The sequence below is a fragment of the Rhineura floridana genome, chromosome 4, assembly GCF_030035675.1.
Source record: "Rhineura floridana isolate rRhiFlo1 chromosome 4, rRhiFlo1.hap2, whole genome shotgun sequence".
Taxonomy (NCBI): Eukaryota; Metazoa; Chordata; class Lepidosauria; order Squamata; family Rhineuridae; genus Rhineura; species Rhineura floridana.
In genome coordinates, this window is record NC_084483.1 from 167,967,720 (window position 1) to 167,985,999 (window position 18,280).

General features: G+C 43.6%; 1 protein-coding gene across 1 annotated transcript; it reads left to right on the forward strand.

Annotated features, from left to right (window-relative positions):
* The first annotated feature begins 9,412 nt into the window (after positions 1 to 9,412).
* Positions 9,413 to 9,843, forward strand: PFN3 (profilin 3). The gene has a single exon (XM_061626440.1). The coding sequence runs from the start codon at positions 9,430 to 9,432 to the stop codon at positions 9,841 to 9,843; it is 414 nt and encodes a 137-aa protein (XP_061482424.1). The 5' UTR covers positions 9,413 to 9,429.
* The last annotated feature ends 8,437 nt before the right edge of the window (positions 9,844 to 18,280 follow it).

Below are 18,280 nucleotides of genomic sequence, written 5' to 3' on the forward strand. Positions count from 1 at the left end.
AATCCCTCTGTAGCACCGTCAATCCAGTTTAATGGTGCAATGCTGGAGAACGTCGATCAATTTTCTTATCTTGGCAGCCATCTCTCTGTAAAAGCTGACATCAATGCTGAAATTCAGCATCATCTGAGTTCTGCAAGTGCCGCATTCTCCCGAATGAAACGTAGAGTGTATGAGGATTGGGATATTCTCAGGGAGACCAAAATGCTTATTTACAAAGCCATTGTACTACTGACCTTACTGTACGCCTGTGAAACATGGACCATCTATAAACGCCACTCCCAACTTCTTGAAAGATTCCACCAACGCTGCCTCCAGAAAATTCTGCAAATTACTTGGGAAGATAGGCGGACTAATTTTAGCGTATTGGAAGAAGCAAAGACCACCAGTGTTGAAGCAATGATCCTTCAACCCCAACTTCGCTGGACCAGCCATGTGGTTCGAATGCCTGATCGCTGTCTTCCAAAGCAGGTACTTTGCTCCCAACTTAAGGATGGAAAAAGGAATATCAGTGGACAGCAAAAGAGGTTTAAAGATGTTATCAAAGCTAATCTTAAAAGATGTAACATGCATTAAGAACTGGGAAGCCTTGGCCCATGAACGTCCCAAATGGAGGTCGGCCATTATCAAAGGTGCTATGGACTTTGAAGAAGCACGAGTAGAGGGCAAAAGGGACAAGCGAGCTAAGCGGAAGGCACGCCAAGCAAATCCTCGTCGTGACCATCTTCCATCTGGAAACCTATGTCCTCACTGTGGGAGGCTGTGTGGATCCAGAATTGGCCTCTACAGTCACTTATGGACCCACCGCTAAAGACCTTACAGTCTTACTCGGCCACGAGTGATCGCCAATGAATGAATGAATGAAATGAATGAATGAATGATATATAATACTTCAAATAAAGTTTTGGGGTGGGCACCACCAGATCCTTTTCCCCCCTACCTAATTTAAACATTTGGATGTGTATAGTTGCTCAGATCCACTCCTTCTGCACACAAGAAATTCTGGGCAAGTCAGGAAGCCATGGATTCTTGTAGAGAATGTTTTTGTCCATTTTAGTTGTGAGTACATGCCATCATACACGCCCTGCGGCCTCCACAACCTCTGGGCTAAGCAGGACGCACTGGAATGTTATAGAGGACACCCTCCCCTTTCCTGGAGTGTATGATTTGTCCTGGCCCAGAGCAGATTTTGGGGCGTGTACCCCCAGTTACTTATTTTTTTCTGCGTGTTTTTGTCCAGTTTGATTTTGGATAGGTGCCCTCCCATGTGCCCTGCACCCAGCAGAGGCTCTGGGCCAGGCGGGATGCAGTGGCATCTGGTAGGGGACACCCTCCCCTTTCCGGGGGTATAAGATTTGTCCTGGCCCAGAGCAGATTTGGGGGGTGTACCCCCAGTTACTTATTTTTTTCTGCGTGTTTTTGTCCAGTTCGATTTTGGATAGGTGCCCTCCCATGTGCCCTGCACCCAGCAGAAGCTCTAGGCCAGGCGGGACGCAGTGGCATCTCGTAGGGGACACCCTCCCCTTTCCTGGGATATATGATTTGTCCTGGCCCAGAGCAGATTTTGGGGTGTGTACCCCCAGTTACTTATTTTTTCCTGTATGTTTTTGTCTGCTTTGTTTTTGGATAGATGCCCTCGCACGTGCCCTTCGCCCAGCAGAGGCTCTGGGCCGGACGGGACACAGTGGCATCTCTTAGGGGACACCCTCCCCTTTCCTGGGGTATAAGATTTGTCCTGGCCCAGAGCAGATTTTGGGGTGTGTACCCCCAGTTACTTATTTTTTCCTGTATGTTTTTGTTCAGTTCGATTTTGCATAGATGCCCTCGTGAGTGTCTGGTGCCCAGCAGAAGCTCTGGGCCAGATGGGACTCAGTGGCATCTCGTAGGGGACACCCTCCCCTTTCCTGGGGTATAAGATTTGTCCTGGCCCAGAGCAAATTTTGGGGTGTGTACCCCCAGTTACTTATTTTTTCCTGCATGTTTTTGTCCAGTTTGATTTTGCATAGATGCCCTCGTGAGTGTCTGGTGCCCAGCAGAAGCTCTGGGCCGGACGGGACGCAGTGGCATCTCTTAGGGGACACCCTCCCCTTTCCTGGGGTATAAGATTTGTCCTGGCCCAGAGCAGATTTTGGGGCGTGTACCCCCAGTTATTTATTTTTTCCTGTATGTTTTTGTTCAGTTCGATTTTGCATAGATGCCCTCGTGAGTGTCTGGTGCCCAGCAGAAGCTCTGGGCCAGATGGGACGCAGTGGCATCTCGTAGGGGACACCCTCCCCTTTCCTGGGGTATAAGATTTGTCCTGGCCCAGAGCAGATTTTGGGGTGTGTACCCCCAGTTACTTATTTTTTCCTGCATGTTTTTGTCCAGTTTGATTTTGCATAGATGCCCTCGTGAGTGTCTGGTGCCCAGCAGAAGCTCTGGGCCGGACGGGACGCAGTGGCATCTCTTAGGGGACACCCTCCCCTTTCCTGGGGTATAAGATTTGTCCTGGCCCAGAGCAGATTTTGGGGCGTGTACCCCCAGTTACTTATTTTTTCCTGTATGTTTTTGTCCAGTTCGATTTTGGATAGATGCCCTCCCATGTGCCCTGCACCCAGCAGAGGCTCTGGGCCAGGCGGGACGCAGTGGCATCTTGTAGGGGACACCCTCCCCTTTCCTGGGGTATACGATTTGTCCTGGCCCAGAGCAGATTTTGGGGCGTGTACCCCCAGTTACTTATTTTTTCCTGTAAGTTTTTGTCCAGTTTGATTTTGGATAGGTGCCCTCCCATGTGCCCTGCACCCAGCAGAGGCTCTGGGCCAGGCGGGACGCAGTGCCATCTGGTAGGGGACACCCTCCCCTTTCCTGGGGTATACTATTTGTCCTGGCCCAGAGCAGATTTTGGGGCGTGTACCCCCAGTTACTTATTTTTTCCTGTAAGTTTTTGTCCAGTTTGATTTTGGATAGATGCCCTCCCATGTGCCCTGCACCCAGCAGAAGCTCTGGGCCGGACGGGACTCAGTGGCATCTCATAGGGGACACCCTTCCCTTTCCTGGGGTATATGATTTGTCCTGGCCCAGAGCAGATTTTGGGGTGTGTACCCCCAGTTACTTATTTTTTTCTGCGTGTTTTTGTCCAGTTTGATTTTGCATAGATGCCCTCGTGAGTGCCTGGTGCCCAGTAGAGGCTCCGGGCCGGGCGGGACACAGTGGCATCTCGTAGGGGACACCCTCCCCTTTCCTGGAGTATATGATTTGTCCTGGCCCAGAGCAGAGTTTGGGGCGTGTACCCCCAGTTACTTATTTTTTTCTGCATGTTTTTGTCCAGTTTGATTTTGCATAGATGCCCTCGTGAGTGCCTGGTGCCCAGTAGAGGCTCTGGGCCAGGCGGGACGCAGTGGCATCTTGTAGGGGACACCCTCCCCTTTCCTGGGGTGTATGATTTGTCCTGGCCCAGAGCAGATTTGGGGGTGTGTACCCCCAGTTACTTATGATTTATAATTTTATGACATCATTATGTATTTATGATAATATCGGAATCCTGATGATTTTGATTGTATAAATTTATTGTCGGTCTTGACGGGGAGAGTCTCCTGATTACAGCGATATATCATACAGGGTACCCCATTATTTATTTTGGGGTTCAGGGGCATTTTAAATTTGGCTTGACGTTGTTGTAGCTGTCAACTTTTCTTCTTTGTTAGTGACTGAAATTTCACACATATAAGGAACTGGGAACTGGGAACTAGGAACCAACTTCAGCGTCATGGTAGGCATAGAATAGCTTTTCACTAGACCTGCCACAAAGTAAAAATAACAAAGAGTCTTACGGCATTTAGAGGTAAATGAAATGCAAAAATAATAGGCTTCATGCAAAATGAACAGAATTCTTTTTAATTATCTTGTTTGAACTTTTCTATGTGTGTTTGCTGCCCTGAGCTCCTTTGCACAAGATATAAAATTTAATAAATCATGAGCAGGGGTGCCATGATGACTTTGAGGAACACATCCAGGACACCTAAATGCAGCAGGGCTGGCTGACAACATCTTGACGTGAAGTGAATGAAGTAATGGATTTTACTATCTAAAGAGCCCCACATATGCATAAGACCATTAAGTCCAGAATGTAAAATTACTTAACTGCACTACTGATAACTGCAAAATGATTATAGTGACAACTGCAAGCCATTTTGCTTGTATGACATTATCACAATTGTTTTTGCATTTCATTTCCTTCTGACCTCACTCTTCTGCATCCCACCCCCATCCACATATGTATATATGCCTGACAATTTAGGATTACACTTCATGTGTCTGATAATATGGGCTCTGGTCTACAAAAGCTTACAGCATAATACATTACAGTGTAATTTAATTTGTCTACTTGCAACGGAACTAAGTCCTATTGAATTCAGTGGAGTTTACTCCTAGGTAAGGGGGTTTAAGACTGCAGTCTTAAGGTACCATTCTTGCTAACATTCTCATACTACATTCTCAGACTAACATGGCTAACCTCTGGAAATCATTACAAAATACTAAACAAGCTTTCAAGTTCACTAGAATCATGTTTTTAGGTGGCAGTGGCTGCTTCTCTAACACACATGCCCCTCCTTTTTTCTTTCTTAACACGCAATCTGAGGAAAAATTCTGGTAAACTTGAAAGGTTGCTCTCTATGTTGAAAGATTAGTCCTATAAAGGCATTATATTACTGTTAAAATGGAAACTTTCATACCGTGTGTACCATTCACTCATACATGTACTTTACTTGATGACTTCCCTATAAATGTGTGCACGGTACAGTGAAAAATACTGTGTTCTGAAGTATTGTCAGGTGGCTTGAAAGTCCCCTCAGTTGGTTTTGATCAGCCAGCTTCCATCATATCAACACCCATTAATGTTGGGAAAAGGTTGCACTCCAAAAACACGAGCAATAAGAATACACATACCATGGTACTTGGTAGTACACAAACTCATGAGAGGGTAGCCCAACTACAAAGTCTAACCCCAGCCAATAGTCCTCCAACATGCAGACCCAAGAATGACATGCAACCCAATATTATGCATATTTGTTTTAAAAAATCACTAAAATCAATGGGATTTATTCTTAAATTACTGTGCATTTAAGTCCTGTTAAACTCACTGAGGCTCATTTTTAGATAAACCTGCAAATATTTGAGCTGCATATTGTATGGGAAACCTTTGGCCCTCCAGATGTTGCTGAACTATAACTCCCATCAGCCCAAGCAAGCATGGGCCAGGGATGATGGGAGCTGTGGTTTAACAACATCTGGAGGGCCAAAGATCCTTCACTCCTGTTGAATTCCGTGCTTACAGTCTCACAGTGCATAATCTTAATGGTAGTTTGACTCCCTCAATCATTTCTAAGAATGTGGAAAATCCAGTTTTGCGTCTGTATTTAGAGTCACCTTCAAGACAAAATAGATCCTAACTTCAAAATCAGGACAATTGATTTCATAATGCTGCAAGCTGCCTTGAGCAACTGGGGCAAGGTTTAAATAAAATATCAACTATTTTAATTATATCTGTTGTTTAGCCACAGTTTTCAATATGCATAATGAAGTTTGCATTGATGGACTAGCTTTTAAACAGATTTTGCGAAGTCCAGTAAAATCTGTCTGTATTAAATGCCATACTTTAATTCTTTTTGAAGGAATTTTAGAACAGCCTCAGTGGATCAAACCAAGAACCATCTAACTACAATAAGTCCAGCATTCTGAGTGTACCAGCTAGGTAGGAACATAGGAAGCTGCCATATCAAATCAGAACATTGTTTTATCTCACTCAATTTTGCCTACACTGACTGGCAGTGGCGCTCTACGTTTTCAGACAGGAGACTGCCAAACCTACCTAAAGATGCCAGGGATTGAACCAGGATCTTTCTGCATGCAATGCAGGTGCTCAGACACTAAGCTATGGGACTCTCCCCAATGCAGCTGAATGCTCAGCTCATAAGCAAAGTGATGATACATGCACTCCAATCCTCTGAGTGGTGAGGATTGAGGTTTCCAGCACTTGCTCCTGGGATTTGGTTTCCTTTAACATAAGAAACTAAGAACAGCCTGCTGGATCAGACCAATGGTCCATCTAGTCAAGCATCCTGTTCTCACAGTGGCCAACCAGTTGCCCAAGGGAAACCCGCAAGCAGGACCTGAGTGCAGCACTATCGCCTCCAGTGGTTTCCAGCAACTGGTATTTGGAAGTATATTGCCTCCGCCTATGGAAGCAAAGCATAGACTTAGGTTATGGGAGAGTGACCAACATGTCTTGATATATGGTTTACTTACACATTTGTAAAGGTTGAGTATAGGTAGAGAAACAGCTTAACTACAACAGACATCCCAAATTCATTGGTCCCCATCAGATTTTTAGGGGAGTACCCAGCACCATCAGATTTCTTACAGAGAGCACCTCAGCCCTCTGTCTCCTTTTCTTGATCTCAACACAGTTTCAAAAACAACAACTGCAGGCTGCTGATTTTGTTCTCTCTCACACGGCTATGGAGGCTATGACCATCACCTGCTTTTTGTCCCCACCATCTAACATTCAAAAACAGTATATGTCTAAATAGGGAGATTCCTTAACAATCATGATAAATTAGTAGTTAGACTACGACCAGGGAGATGAGGGGTCAAATCCCCACTCAGGTATCAAGCCCACTGGGTGACTTTAAGCCAGTCAATATCTCTCAGTCTAACCTACCTCACAAGGTTGTTGTGATGATAAAATGGAGAGGAAGAAGAAGCATGTATACCACCTTGAATTCCTTGAAGGAAAGGCGGAATATAAATGTAATAAATAAGTAGAATAAGTTTCATCCAATAAAATAAGCAGACAGTCCAGTACATCAAAATAACCTTATACATCTTCAGTCACTGTTATTGTTGAAGATTGTTAGCACTAAAAAAAAAAAGGTAGTTTGTCATGTGTGGTGGGTTTGGCTGGTCTCTATCACCACACCCTGCTTTTGTTTGCACAATGTAACCATTTTGTTTCTGGTGGCACTCAGTATCAAAGGAAAGAAACCTATTTCCAATTGATTTTCACATGCCCTGTTCAGGGAAGACTGTCTCAGGATTTCCACACAGTAAATATTTGGAATATTGGGAGACTGTAATTGCAGGGATAGAAAATTACAGCCTAGGTACATTCCATCAACGTTCCATACATTCCACTGGCGTAGGCAGCAAGTGGTGGAAAAGCAATTAATGTTATGACTGAAAAAAATGGAATGTCAAAAAGAAGCTAACTTGGAAGCTAACTTGCCAAATGCACACATAGGAAAATTGGATCTGAATAATCCATTTGCAATATAAGATCCCCATCTGGAAACAACTAAAATGCAATTATATGTGGTGTGAAATACTTTATTTTATATCTTTTTTTTGTTCTGAACCTACTGCAAATCATTAAAGAGACTGAATTCTGCCATTATGAGAGAAGGGGAAAAACCTGCTTCCCATGGAGGAATATTTAATATACGATACACTAAAATAAATACATGGCTGAATACCTTTAACTAGTGCATTCTCACTTTTCACTTAACCAATCTTTTGTTGTTTCCGTTGCATATTATTTTGCTTTTATGCTAAGGCTATACTTTATAAGCACAAATTACAAATGATCATTTATAATATACCCCAAAATATGCCACTAGATTATCCAATATTTATGATCCAGTTTGTGAAAATGAAGGGCGGAAAAGAAACGTATTTTTGTTTATTTCCAAATGCATCATGGAGGGTAGAGAATAATTCTGCTTTATGGATAATATGAGGTCATAATGGGTGGCTGGCTGTGCTGACAGATACTTCTGACATCACAATGAATCCCACAGCAACGGCTGAAGCATAAACAGAAAAACAATTGCCTTGTGAGCTCAGACTGCCTTTGGCTGGCTAAGCAAGGGTGATATCTGATAAACTTTCCTGACATCTGAGGTTTGAGGTGTCCAGAGCTTTGATCTTGAACTCTCAATGAGCCCAGGATCCTGAGCTGGAACCTCAGGCTTAAACTCTCCAGGAGGCTTCTTTTCAAGTCCTTACTTCAAATCCTTCCAACACTTTCATCTCAGTTTGCACCATTTAATCAGTACTCCACAGGCTGATGTTACAAAGGTACTGTGGTGTATGGTTCTCATATCTGGGGAGACTGTATTTAGCTATATCTGGATGGGTTTGCCCTCCTTCTGAAAGAGCAAGTTTATAGCTGGGTGTGTCTGTGTTCCTGGATCAAGCTGTCTCTTTAGAGCTATCTTTAGAGACCAAAGAAGCCTCTGTGGCATGGAGTGAGGTTTACCAGCTATGGCTGATTCACCAATTGCAAACACTCCTGGATCATCTTGCAAAGGTAGTCCATGCTTTAGTAAACTTCCAAATAGATTATTTTGATGCATCATATGAGGACTACCTTTGAAGATGGTTTTCCTTGGGCACTTCTGTTAGTTCAGAATACAGATGCTAGAATTTTAACTGGTACAGTTTGCTTGGATCACATTTCTCCAGTTTTAAAAGAGCTTTACTGGTCTGGTTACTTCTGAGTCCAATTCAAAGTGAAGGTGTTTACTTTCAAATCCCTAAACAGCTTGGACCCAAATACCGGAAGGAGCACTTACTCCCCTATTGACTTGTGTGTACACTTAAGGTCATCTGCTGATGCTGTTCCCCAAAGCCTTCTGCATCAGAGCCTACCAGAGAGTAGTCTTTTTTTGGCTGTGGCACCCTATTACAAAATGCAATTTCCAAGGAAGCTCCCCTTGCATCAATGTTGCCGTTTAGGTGCCAGGTAAAAACCATTTTAATCACTCCTGCATTTTAAGTACTGCTCTTTTTATTTATTTCTTTGTCTGTTGTTTTATTATTTGTTCATTTTAGTGCAGTCTTCCCCAGCATGGTGCCTTTCAGATGTTGTTGGACTACAACTCCTGTCATCCCTAACCATTAGCCATGCTGGCAGGGACCGATGGCAGTTGGAATCCAACAACATCTGGAGGGCACCACATTGTGGAAGGCTAACTCCAGCAGTTGCCCAGTGGGACTTAATAGAGCAGTGGGCCACCTGACTCCTGGGGCTTCATGGAGTGGTGCATCTGTAGCCCTGCCACACACACCAGAGTAGAAGGTGGGGAGCAGGCAAATTGCTGCACCAGTCTGGAAAGGCTGGGTGGAGGGACAATCCATCCCCAGCCCCCCCAGCCCAGCACAAAGGGTGTTTGGGTTGCACAGTTAAAATACAACACACTAACTTTCTGCTTGTTCTTTTATATTGCTGTAAACTGCATTGCAGTCAATTTTGACGGATACAGCATCTAAATATTTTAAATAAATAAATGTATATTTAAAAAGTTTCTTAGGATTAGCTGGAAAACAATCTGAGATCCAACAAAGAAAAGGCAAAGACTTGGCAAAGAAGAGACAAGTGAGAACCAAAGCAGGATGGGAGACTGGAAAGCCTACATCAATACAGTCCTGAAGGACAAGAACATCGAAGATTTAGCTATTGTGGGACATTCTGACAACAAATCTGTGTGGGCTTCTAAGCCAGGGGGCCTGCTGGCCGCCATCTCTCCCCAAGAAGTAGGAATAATTACTGGGCAGGACAGAAAGGCATTCCTGCAGACAGGGATCACCATAGCTGGGAAGAAGTGCAGCGTAATCCGTGACAACTTGCTAGTAGAGAACGATTCTGTGATGGACACTCGAACCAAAGGTGGTGACAGCAGATCCATCTGTATTGGGAAGAGTCCTAAAGCACTCATCTTTCTCATGGGCAAAAAGGGAGTCCATGGAGGAGCTCTTAATAAGAAGGTGCATGACTTGATAGCAAGCATGAAAGCAAAAGGCAGCTAGAGCTGAGGATTTGTCCGAGTCATTTTTGCCCTGACTGAAGCACATGGGGAAGCTATTGTTGCTTTAAAATAAAAGGCATTTAGCCAACTTCTTCCTGTTTCTTTGACTTGTGAGATGGGATAGAGCCTGACCATTATTTTAAAAGACATTGCTAGCTTTCTGGCAAAGAAGGAATGGGCCAGCTTGTTATTGTAACCCTTATAAGGTGTCACCCAGAAGGCAGCTTGTCCCACACCTAGTTTGTTGTGGGTGCTGGGAATTGTAGTTCTGTGAAGGGTCTCCTCTCAGCACCCTTAACAAATTATAGCTCCCAGGATTCTTGGGAGGAAGCCATAACTGTTAACGTGGTACAAGAGTACTTTAAATGTATGGTACAGATGTGGCCTAAATCCCATTGAACTCAATGAGACTTACTTCTGAATAGTCATACATAAGGGCGTGTCTCCTTTTGCTATACTATATTAGCTATTTATTTAAGCCACATCCACACCATATGTTTAAAGCACTCATACTGGCTCCAGGTTTTGGAGGGCCCTTGGGCAAGACACCCTCTACCTCCATATGCTGTTTCTCTCAGTGCAGAGATGGTGATTGCTGGCATTGTGACCTTCATCTGCAGTGCAAAGCAGCATGAATCCAGCACAATGCACACTGAAAAACACAGATGTTGTAAGAGCACTTTTTCTACAGTGTTTGGTATTTGTGCCTATGCAAGCACTCACCCTGTGCCTATGCAAGCACTCACTATGCCACCCTGATATTTTACATGAGTTCTTGGTATATAAATGCTTTTATAATAAAGTATTCACTAATAGGCAGAAAACCTTACGGTTTAAGAACGTACCTATAGCCCACAGATATTTCTATCAATCTTTAAAAAGCAGGGAAATTGGGCAGCTCTAGTGAATGCACCAGGGGAGCAGGAGACCTGACCTCCTCTCTGAGATATTGTACTGCCCTACAAATTTGGCAAAATGCAAACACAATTTGGGTTGGTCTTTCACAGTCCAATCCACTTGCTGTGTAGCTTGGAAGAATTTGGTAACATGTGCCTCTGAGCAGGTCTTCTGTATCTTTAAAAGTTGTGCAGGGGGAAGGGAGAATTCCACCTTGTGTTTTTTCCCATTACAGGGTTGCAAGAACACCTGCACTTGGCTGGATTTCTCTTCTCCTAAAGATACAGGATCAGTCTCAGGCCATGAACCTGGCAACCCTAGCCACAGGTACAGCAGAAGAACAGCAATGCTTTCTTTTGCTGTAGTTGGAAGAATTTTGATTCCTTTATATAATGAAATAAAAGCAAAAAGCTGAAAATATTTAGTGGAATGACTCAGCACTTAACTAGCATATCTCAAAGAGATGTGCACATATATGCACACAATGGAAACTTGGTAGTTAAACCAGTTCAGGGCCAACAGCAGGGCCCGCACCCCAGCAAAAGCCTCCTAACTGGAGCCCTCTGGCATACAGGGCTGGCCCAAGACATTTTGCTGCCTGAGGTGAAGGGCAAGATGGCATCCCATTCCCTTCCCATGTACAGCTGACCAGAGTGGCAATTGAATCATACTTCAACACTGGTGATAGGATAGCATCTTCCATCACACCTGAGCAAGGGTGTAGTTGTCCGGAGTTGCGGGGGAGGGGTTGCAGATCCCTTACTTTTTTGGGAGCCAGGTTCCTATGAGTGAGCCAATCATCATGAAATGGGAGCATGTTTAGCCACCAAGAAGAGTCTTGTCCTTTTGTGCTGATTAGAACCAAACAGAGTGAAAGGAGGTAAGTTAGCCACTGAGAAGACTCTTCTCAGTAGCTAGCACACAGCCTCCCCTTTCATGAAGATTGACTCCTAGGGCCGTCTGTTGTAATGGAGTATGGACTGAAAGGCAACAGGGAGAGCAAGGGACGCAAAGGAAAATGAACAAGGGGGCATGGCTGTTAGGGAGTCTGGTGTGACTATCATGAAGGGACACTGAACTTCTGAATTTGCCACTACACTACTGTACTTGAGGCAGTAAGGCCAAATTAGGGGCCGTAGAAAAGGACACGTGGCAAGAGAAGGGAATGGCTGAGGGATCAGGAGGAAGAGCCAGGGGCTGCTACTGTTGCCCATGAAGTGATTGCTGTTGCAGAGTTGCAAAGAAGCCCCTGTGTGAGCTTTGTGTGTGTTTGAATCCTTGCTAAGCAGCACACCTTCCCTGGAATTAGTCATACTGAGACTTTAGGCTTCAAAATAAGGAAACTACTTCATTCAGAACCTACATACTGTGATAGGCAAGAGTTCTGCATCTGGCTATCTAGATAACTTGGAGATGCAAACAGCCAAGTGGTTGCCCTCATGCTGTGAGGAGAGAGACAAACAAAGGCAAGATCTCTTCTCTCTCTCAAGAGAAAGGAGGAGGAGGTCAGAAGATGTCAGCATCCTCCTAAGAATATCAGTTCACACAGGACGGAAGAGTTAGAAGGAGATCAGGAGAGGTACAACCCTTGAACCAAGATGTCTTCTCTCTACCTACCTTTTTTGCACCATGCAAACCCAACCCCCAGTTCGAATTGCACCACATTATTTCCAACAGTTGCGTCACTCTGTTGAGCTCTAGGGTTGTGCCTGCTGGCATAATTGCTCCTCTTCCTTGCTTGTTCATCTGACTTCTCTGAGCAAGCGCATTAACAAGCATAAGCAGAAGGAGCAACATTTTCTGCTCATCTTGCCAGATGCCAGATTAAGTCCTCTCCCTGATTGCCGCATAACGAACAACTCTCTGATGTGGAACAACCAGACAGACCTCATCGACAAATATTAGCACACAGGTAGATTCTCTCCATCATGAGAACTGTCCATTTATTCTTGTTCTCTGCTTCCTGTTCTTTAACCAGTTACTGATCTATAAGAGAACCCATCCTCTTATCCCATGACTGCTAAGTTTACTCAGGAACTTTTGATATACACAATATACTTTTACAAAGGAACAGCAACTGGGGCGGGGGTAAGGATACTTTATATGTGGCACTTAATGTATGAAGAGTCCTACTTTTGGGGCACACCACACAGGACAAGACAATTGGCTGTGGATGTCTGAAGCATATAAACAACTCACATTGTACATGCTTTGAAGAGGACATTCCACACTCTCAAATTCACCTCACAGAGCTATCATTCCCAGAATTCCCTGGGGCAATGGGTTGATTGTTAAACCACTCTTGAAGGAATAGGGGTCTCCAATTAACTGTCAGCACCCTTCACAAACTACAGTTCCCGGGATTCTTTGGGGGAAGCCATGACTGTTTAAAGTGGTATGATACTGCTTAAAATGTACAGTGCAGATGGGGTCAGGATTACAGATGTAACCAGAGCCCTGTTGGATCAGGCCAAACGCTCATCTAGTCCAACATCCTATTCCTACAGCGGCCAGCTAGATACCTAAGCCCACTAGAATGACACATGTGCAATAGCACTTTCATGCTTGTTATTCCCAGCAACTGGTATTCAGAAACCATTCTGCTTCTGATGCTGGAGGTGATATATTGCCATCACCATGACTACTGAGCATTGATAGCTTTGGGCTATCCATTGGGTAGAAGGAGCGTGTGTGTGCTTTTAACAATTTCTTTCCCCTTTGTATTGACCCTCAGTGGGAGGTAATCTACTATGCATCATCCATGAAACAGTTGCTCCCGAAGATGCATTGTTTATTGACTATGTTCTGATTGTTTTGCTTCCCCCCCCCTTTATAAATAATATTTCTTGGTTTAAGCTTAATTATCTTTTGCACTGTCATTCAAGGTTGTATCTAAAATGCATCTGTGCTTTAAGAACAGCTTTATACTCTGGAGTTGGAAGCTGGATGTTTGAAGGATGATGAGATGAAAATGACATTGGATCGACTGTTAGCTCAACTAAGTCTTTTGTTGTTATGTGCCTTCAAGTCAATTACAACTTATGGTGACCCTATGAATCAGCGACCTCTAATAGCATCTGTTATAAACCACCCTGTTCAGATCTTGTAAGTTCAGGTCTGTGGCTTCCTTTATGGAATCAATCCACCTCTTCTTTGGCCTTCCTCTTTTTCTACTCCCTTCTGTTTTTCCGAGCATTATTGTTTTTTCTAGTGAATCATGTCTTCTAATTATGTGTCCAAAGTATAATAACCTCAGTTTCATCATTTTAGCTTCTAATGATAGTTCTGGTTTAATTTGTTCTAACACCCAATTATTTGTCTTTTTCGCAGTCCATGGTATCTGCAAGGCTCTACTCCAACACCACATTTCGAATGAGTTTATTTTTCTCTTACCTGCTTTTTTCACTGTCCAACTTTTACATCCATACAGTACATAGGGATCGGGAATACCATGGTCTGAATGATCCTTACTTTAATGTTCAGTGATACATCTTTGCATTTGACAAGTAAGTCCTACTTACTGAAATTTATCAGAACTCCAGAGTCTCCCGGTGTAATAAAATTCTGGTGGTGGTAGTGGCAGCATAATCCTCAGCCAAAAAACCACATTGAAATTCTGTGCTAGCTTGGCTTTTTGTGAGACTCAGGAGTGCAGTTATTCAGATATATGGATGCAGTTTTGTAATAGTCCTACAGCAGGAATGGTTTTGCCCCAAATGGTGTAGAGAAAGTGAGCAGGGAGAAGTTTTTCTCCATGTCTCATAACACTAGAAGCCTATTACACCCATGGATCATCCAAAGATGCTGAATGCTGGGAAGATTCAGCAGAGACAAAAGGAAGTGCTTCTTTACACAGTGCACAGTTAAACTATGGAATTCAATACCACCCATACCATATGTCTAAAGCACATCACTTCCCCCAAAGAATCCTGGGAACTGTAGTTTCTTAAGAGTGCTGGAAGGGTAGCTCTGTGGAAGATAAATTACAATACGCAGGATTCTTTGGGGGAAGCCATGTGCTTTAAATACATGGTGTGGAAGTGAGTGATGATAGCTGACATTAAAAGATTAAACAGGTTCATGGAGGGTAAGGCTTTCAGTGACTACTAGTCATGGATACTAATGATGACTGGAGTATCAGAGACTATTTGCCTCTGAATATCAGTTGCTGAGGATCACAAGCAGGAGATTTGTATTGTACTCATGCTCTGCCTATGGACTTCCCCTAGGCATCTGGCTGGCCACTGTGAGACAGAATGCTGGACTAGAGAGACCTTTGGTCTGATCTAGCAGGACTCCTTTTCTTAAATGCAGTAGACAGGCATACGCTATTAGAAGCAAGAGAAGAGAAAGAGATGGCAGCATCCTGAAAGGGAATGTTGGGAATTATGGTTGGCTGATGGCAATGGTAATAAGAGAGGCGAATTTGGTGAATTGTTCCAAAATGAATGACTTTGGATTTTGAAATTTTCTCTTTAGAAATTCACCACCAAATTCACACCAGGAAAATAAGATTTATTTTTTTATTTGCAAAATCAGTCGACTATGAATATTTGGCTCTGTCTCAGTCAGAGTCCAGTTAGCACAAAACCACAGGAAATGAGAATGGAAAAATTCCTAATTGCCATGTTTCTTTATGGGGCATAGTAAGAGTTTTTTCAAGCAGTTCCTACCTTCTGCTTGTGATATGCAAGTGTCAGAAGTATGATTTGGTTCATCTGCTGTTGTTGACCTTCAGTTTGCCTTGGTTAAGTGCCTCTCATAATCTAAAAAATGTTTATTGATCTTAAAAAGAAGTAGCACACAGCTATAATAATGCATTCCTTTCATTTGCCTGAGATACAAAATCTACTAAAGCAAGGAGTCTCTAGACAAATCCCAAATTTAGAAACTGTCATTGCTGGAGTCCATCTTAATAATGCTCATTTTGAAACCATTGACAGTTAATACAGCCTAAGGTTAGGTAGAGCTGGTGACAATTTCACAATCCCAATATTTCTCCTTTTGTCGGGGAGCTATATTTTTAGAAGGTTTTTGTTCTGTTTTGTTTCAGGGCATCTGGCAGTAAATTAAAGAAAATAACAATGAACACAAATATATTTTTCCCCAAACAGGACAAAACAACAGAAATATTTTTAAAGAAGGGGGAGGGGACAAAAACATCCATTTATAATCTCCAGGGAAAGAGCTGGGTGAGTCATGCACTTTAAGTGAACATAATGTAGCTAATGGGGAAGATGGAATTATTCTGGCAAATAATTGGCCAATGATAGACTTAAAAATAGAGGCATTAATAATAAATGCATGAAAGAAAAGAGCTATTCTGCAAAGCAGCTACATAATGGGTCTCATTTGCAGTTGTCTCCCTCAGTAAGAAATTACTTCTGTCAGTGCACTGATTTTCAGCAATACATAGTTGTGCAAAAATCACAGAGCAACTGATATGCAGCACGAAACAGCCTTATCTGACTGTGCTCAGGCCAAAGGATATCCTATTCTTATAGAGGCCAACCTTTTTTTAAGTGTGCCATAGCCAAGTCGTAACCTAAGGTATGGGACTGTGTCACTCCAGTGTGTACTTCACTGCAGGGGTGGGCAGATGGTAGATCAGGATCTATTGGTAGATCCTTGGATGAGTTGCGGTAGATCAGCTAAGATTGTTAACCCACAATTGTTTAGCAATGACAACAACAAATGGCTCCTCCCTAAAAAAAACACAACCCCAAAATAAAGTTTGGTGGGTGGAGGTAACCAGGAGTGGATTTTTGTGCGTGGAAAAACTGAGTTCAGTTCAGTTCTGGTACTCCTGGAAATTCCTGGGCTTGAATCCTGAGCTCTTTCTTTCTAGTGTGTCTTTTGCACCTGGTTTTGGCTACTAAATATCAGGGTTCTAACAAAAAAACAAGTAGAACCCACAATCTTCAAGTCTGTCCACTCTGTTCTGTACTACAGTACATACATGCACACAGGGTTGGCACCAGGCATGCCTGGGCCCTTAGGCACCAGCCTGCCCCAGGCCTGCGGCACCATAGCCCAACCCCTCCAAACAAGCAGCAGAGGGTTAATAAACCTGCCCACACATCCCACCTACCTTTATCATCCCTGTAAATGACATGCACACTGTGTGCGCATGCCTGCCATCAACCAAGATGACAGTACGGGAGGCAGCCCCTTAGAGAAGCCTCCACTGCCACCTTAGTTGATGGCAGGCATGTGCTCAGCTGCACACGCATGTCTGCCATCAACCATGGTGGGGGGGGGCATCAGCCCCTTAGGGAAGCCTCTGCCACCATCTTGTTTGATAGCAGGCGTGCACACTGCATTCACAGAAATAAGAGAGGCAGGTAGGGCATGCATGGGGGCTTATTGAAGCCCACACTGACTGTATGGGAGGGAAGTGCCTGGAAGCTCCCTCTCTGCGACAGAGCTTGGAAGATTACTTTTAAAAAGTAATAAATTACAGTTACATGGCCCAAAAAAAGTAGTAATTACTGTTACAATTACAATTACTCTGAAAGTAACTGATTACTTTACTTTTCCTCCAAAGCAATCACTACAATTACATTTCAGTTACTTTAAAAAAACGCCTACAAGGTGCTGGCCTTGGCTGCTGCACCTCTAAGTAGCCTAAAACAACATTAAAAATAAACATACAGAGGTAGCAGAATAATTATTTGTATTCATAAGATAGCAGTGGTGGTCTCTCCACTGGTAAGGGTGGTGGGGAGGGAGGCTGAGGCCACTACTCAGATATTTGCATGACAAACCAAGTGCAACCCCCCCACTCAGCCAGCCAGCATAATCTCTCTCACTTAACCACCTCCCAGACCCTCCCCTGCCAGCAACTAAGGGACACTCACTCAAGCAAACATTTTCCCCTGAGATGCAAAAATGTTAAAATACTACAAATGCAGCACAGTAGCCAGAGAGGGTGGTGGAGGCCACTTTGTGTGCCAAGTGCAAACACAGTACACACACACACACGTTGTCATCTTTCACTTCCACAGTTCTTTATCTCCATTCTGCTTCTGCCTCCTTCTCCTCTTTTATCCATGTTCTTGACCTCCTGATCCTTTTTCCCTCCACTCGATTCTTCACCACCACTATCCTTTTTTAAAATAATTGTTTTCTCCACTCCACCCCGTCTCACTCTCCGCCTCCTCCCTCGTCACCTCCTGCCCATCTACAGAGCATGAGGAAAGAGTGACACTGCACAGAAGCCCAGTTTGAGGCACATGATTTGCATCCACAAATCAGAGGAGCAGACTTCCCCTGCTCCCCCCCAAGTAATGCTCAAAAGTAATTCTGGAAACATTACAATTACTCCACAAAAGTAGTAAAATTACTCCTAGTTCTATTGCGATCAAAATGTAAAGGAATTACCCACTCGTTACTCAAAAAAGTAATTAATTACAAGTAATTTGTTACTTGTAACTAGTTACTTCCAAACTTTGCTCTGTGGTCTGCAGCAGCGCCTTGAGCCGATGCTGCAGCAGATTGCAGAACTGGAGTGCTATCCTCCCACCCTAAGGGGGGGCCAT

Excerpts from the sequence above, each read along its gene's own strand:
- PFN3 (XM_061626440.1), top strand. The coding sequence starts at position 9,430 with ATGGGAGACTGGAAAGCCTACATCAATACAGTCCTGAAGGACAAGAAC.